This window comes from Trichoderma evansii (genome assembly GCF_050947405.1).
Source record: "Trichoderma evansii strain SZMC 28006 chromosome Unknown GGI43scaffold_45, whole genome shotgun sequence".
Lineage (NCBI taxonomy): Eukaryota > Fungi > Ascomycota > Sordariomycetes > Hypocreales > Hypocreaceae > Trichoderma > Trichoderma evansii.
The window spans coordinates 10,880-14,334 of NW_028145161.1; the positions used below are offsets into that span (position 1 = coordinate 10,880).

Genomic DNA, 3,455 nt, shown 5'->3' on the forward strand with positions numbered 1-3,455 from the left:
AAACAGCTTGTAAAATATATATATAGTAGGTATAAGATATAAAACCTTCCTTCTATTTATTTCCATACTAGCCATAATCTCTATTCTACCTACGTAAGTTATTATAATCCACTCTGTGAAGTAAGAGTTCCGGGAAATGTAGCAAGCGAATCTACGGAGCCGTCAATGTCTAGCCGGGCTCAATAAGTGAAGAATGTAAAACAAGAATTTCGTTCAGTAAGCTGTCCAGGAAACCCTTGGTAAACATTATTGTTGCCACTATCATCCCTATTCCCAAATATTATTACCAGGTTATGTAATTATCGATTCATTTTGTCCTATTGCCCTTAGGCACGTGTATAAGCCAGTCGGGTCACCGACTCATCCGGGTCCCCGAGATTTTTTCGGCCAGCCGCGGTGACCCTGTCACGCCCCAGCAACGAGTCCTTCCCAGCTGCTATCCTAACGTCAATCTTCTTCTGTTTACCGGACCTGCAAATTTCCCTTCTCCACTAACAGGGCTTATCTTAGTGTAGGCATACTCCATGACCCGTTTTTATTCATGCCAAGAACGGAGGAAATGAATTGTGCCGGCTCCGATATTTCCTCATGACATTTCGCTCCAAGATATACACTCGGTATGCGTTATTCAACCGATTGATTGCTAGGATCTCGCCACCAGTGTTTTTGTAGACTCTATTGATTACAGTATGATACTTAGTAACCCTTCTGGTGATTTAAGCAATCATGTGGGACATCGTCGGAAGCTAAAAGTTTGTTGCCAATTTCGGGTACTTCTAGAAATAAGTTTTCTCCCGGGGTTCGAAAGCCTCACTCAAATCCTTCCTCTAATCTGCACCAACATCACGTCCATGTTCCCATTCACATAGCAAAATATGTCTTCAATCGATGCTATCCGCGCTCAACTGCAACCCATCCCTCTCCCCACAAGATCGTTTGCGGGTCAAACAATCGTCGTCACAGGCTCCAATACTGGCCTGGGACTCGAAGCTGCACGGCACTTCGTACGACTCAACGCGACGCGAGTCATCCTTGCGGTGAGATCTATCAAGAAAGGCGAAGACGCAAAAGCCTCCATTGAAGCCTCCACGGATAGACAAAATGTCGTTGAGGTATGGCAAATTGATATGTCTAACTACAATTCTATTAAAGCCTTTGCGGTGAGGTGTAATTCGCTGGACAGACTGGATGTCGTGGTTGCAAATGCCGGCGTTTTGAGAAATACTTATGAGGCTTCCGAGGGAACTGAGATTACCATCAAGGTCAACGTTATTGGAACAGCCTTGCTTGCATTCAACCTCTTTCCGATGCTGAGGCGGTCGAAAATGAGAACGGGAGAAACAGCAAGACTGGTAATTACAAGTTCTGTAGTCCATGAAAATGTGAATCTCTCCGGATTAGTGGCGGTAAATTGCAAAGCTGATAATTGAAAGGCGAAGTTTCGAGAGCGACATGAGTCTTTGATCTTTGAGGCCTTCAAAAAGGATAAGAAGTCATACATCGCAGATCGATACAACACTTCGAAACTCCTCGAAGTTCTTCTCGTCCGTTCCATTAGTGAGGCCATGCAGAAAGGCCCACACGCTGCCGAACCTCTCATTCTAAATAATGTTAACCCAGGCCTGTGTCACTCCGAACTTGACAAGGATCTAAAGGTATTGTTACATCTGATGATTGTCCTCACTTACCCCCTCGTTGGGCGCAACGCTGACATCATTGGCCAATTGCAGGGAGTGGCTGGCTATATTCTCACGGCTGCCAAAGCATTGATTGCGCGAACGACAGAAGTCGGAAGCCGTACGCTCGTTCACAGCGCGGCTTCTGGGGATGAGAGTCACGGACAGTACATGAGCGAATGTAAAGTCAAAGAGCCGAGCGCGTTCGTCAGAAGCGAGGAGGGGGCAAAGGTCCAAGAACGCGTGCATAAAGAGCTGATGGACATTCTGGAGACTATTCAGCCAGGAATAACTACCAACATCTAATTTGAAGGTAGTCCCACTCGTCTAGTCTAGTACTTTGCAGTTACCGGCGAGTTGGCAAGGGTCTCAGCTGGGCGCCATTCTGTGGCAGGGTTAGGAAAGGCAGCCGGCGAAAGGTGGAGCGACAGCTGTGATGACTTGAGGAGTATTGGTTATGAAGATCACCGCGAGAGCTCTAGCAGTAACTTACTAGTTATAGGTTAACCGTGGTCGACAGTCGACTTTATCAATCTTTTATCAAGGTCAACGATAGTCGACGGTTGACCTGTGTCGACCTTTGCCTTATTAGCTGGTCGGTCTGTACTTAGTCCGGGGTACGTACCTTTAATTGCGACCATAAGATGTTGGGTTATAATAATTATGCATGGGGTCCGATCTAAGAAGCGGGATTATTATTTATTAGTTTAAAAAAGGGATTGTCCTAGATACAGTAGAAAAGTATATAACTTATATATAATATTATATTTAAATAAAAAAATTAATAAGTAAGTTCCTGTGTTATAAAATTTACTTGTAAATATAAAAATAATTAAACTTTTTACTATAGTTATTTTTAAAACCCTAATATAATATACTTAAAATACTTTAATTAATTTAAAAAGTAATATAAATAAAAAAGTATTTGAAATTTTTTTTAAAATTATAATTAAAGTTTTAAAGTTTCTTAGAATTCTTTTTATAATATTACTAGTTAAAGGATTATATTCGAAATTTTTTTAACTTACTTTTAACTTAAATAAAGTTATTTAAAATACTATAGTTTTTAAATTAAATTATTATAATATTATATTATACTTTAATTTTTTTAATTTGCAAAGCTAAAATAAAAATTATTTTATATTAAATATATAAATAATAATAAAAAATAATAATAATATAAATATATAAAAGAAATTTTAAATTTAAAATTTTAAATAAATTAATATATAATAAAATTAAGGTAATATTAAATAATATAATTCTAGTTAATTTTAATTATTATATAAGTATTTTTAAATTTTTAATATTATTAAAATTTAATAAAAGAAAATTTAATTAATTTTAATTTTTAAATTTAATTAATTATATTTTATTAAATATAAAATAATATTTTTTATTTTAATAATAATTTTAAAAATATAATAATATTTAAAAAATTTATAAAAATATATTTAATTAATTTACTTTTAATATTATTTTTATTAACTAAGTTATTTTATATAATTATTTTAAAAAATAAAATATATTAAAAAAGTAAATATATATTTATAATATTTTTTTTTAAAATTTAATAAAAAAGTTTAATATTGAAATTAAAAATTTAATATATTATTTATTATTATTATATAATTTTTTTATAATCAAAATAAATAATATAATATTATAAATATAAATATTAATTTTAAATTTATTATTTTTATATTAAATATTAATTATTATATTATTTTTATTATATTTAATTTTATATTTAATTATAAATATAAATATAAAATTTTT

General features: G+C 33.7%; 1 protein-coding gene across 1 annotated transcript; it reads left to right on the forward strand.

The window, feature by feature from the left end:
- The first annotated feature begins 780 nt into the window (after nt 1–780).
- On the forward strand, nt 781–2,457 carry GGI43DRAFT_419089 (uncharacterized protein). Its single transcript, XM_083207632.1, has 5 exons — nt 781–1,382; nt 1,434–1,655; nt 1,731–2,061; nt 2,170–2,252; nt 2,300–2,457. The coding sequence occupies exons 1-3, from the start codon at nt 876–878 to the stop codon at nt 1,980–1,982; spliced, it is 981 nt and encodes a 326-aa protein (XP_083055114.1). The 5' UTR covers nt 781–875; the 3' UTR covers nt 1,983–2,061; nt 2,170–2,252; nt 2,300–2,457.
- Nucleotides 2,458–3,455: the final 998 nt, after the last annotated feature.

What these genes read in the sequence shown, in the direction of transcription:
- GGI43DRAFT_419089 (XM_083207632.1), top strand. Translation starts at nt 876, where the DNA reads ATGTCTTCAATCGATGCTATCCGCGCTCAACTGCAACCCATCCCTCTC. An exon ending in GTTCTGTAGTCCATGAAAAT is followed by an intron (nt 1,383 to 1,433) that starts GTGAATCTCTCC and finishes GATAATTGAAAG; the next exon opens with GCGAAGTTTCGAGAGCGACA. An exon ending in AACTTGACAAGGATCTAAAG is followed by an intron (nt 1,656 to 1,730) that starts GTATTGTTACAT and finishes GGCCAATTGCAG; the next exon opens with GGAGTGGCTGGCTATATTCT.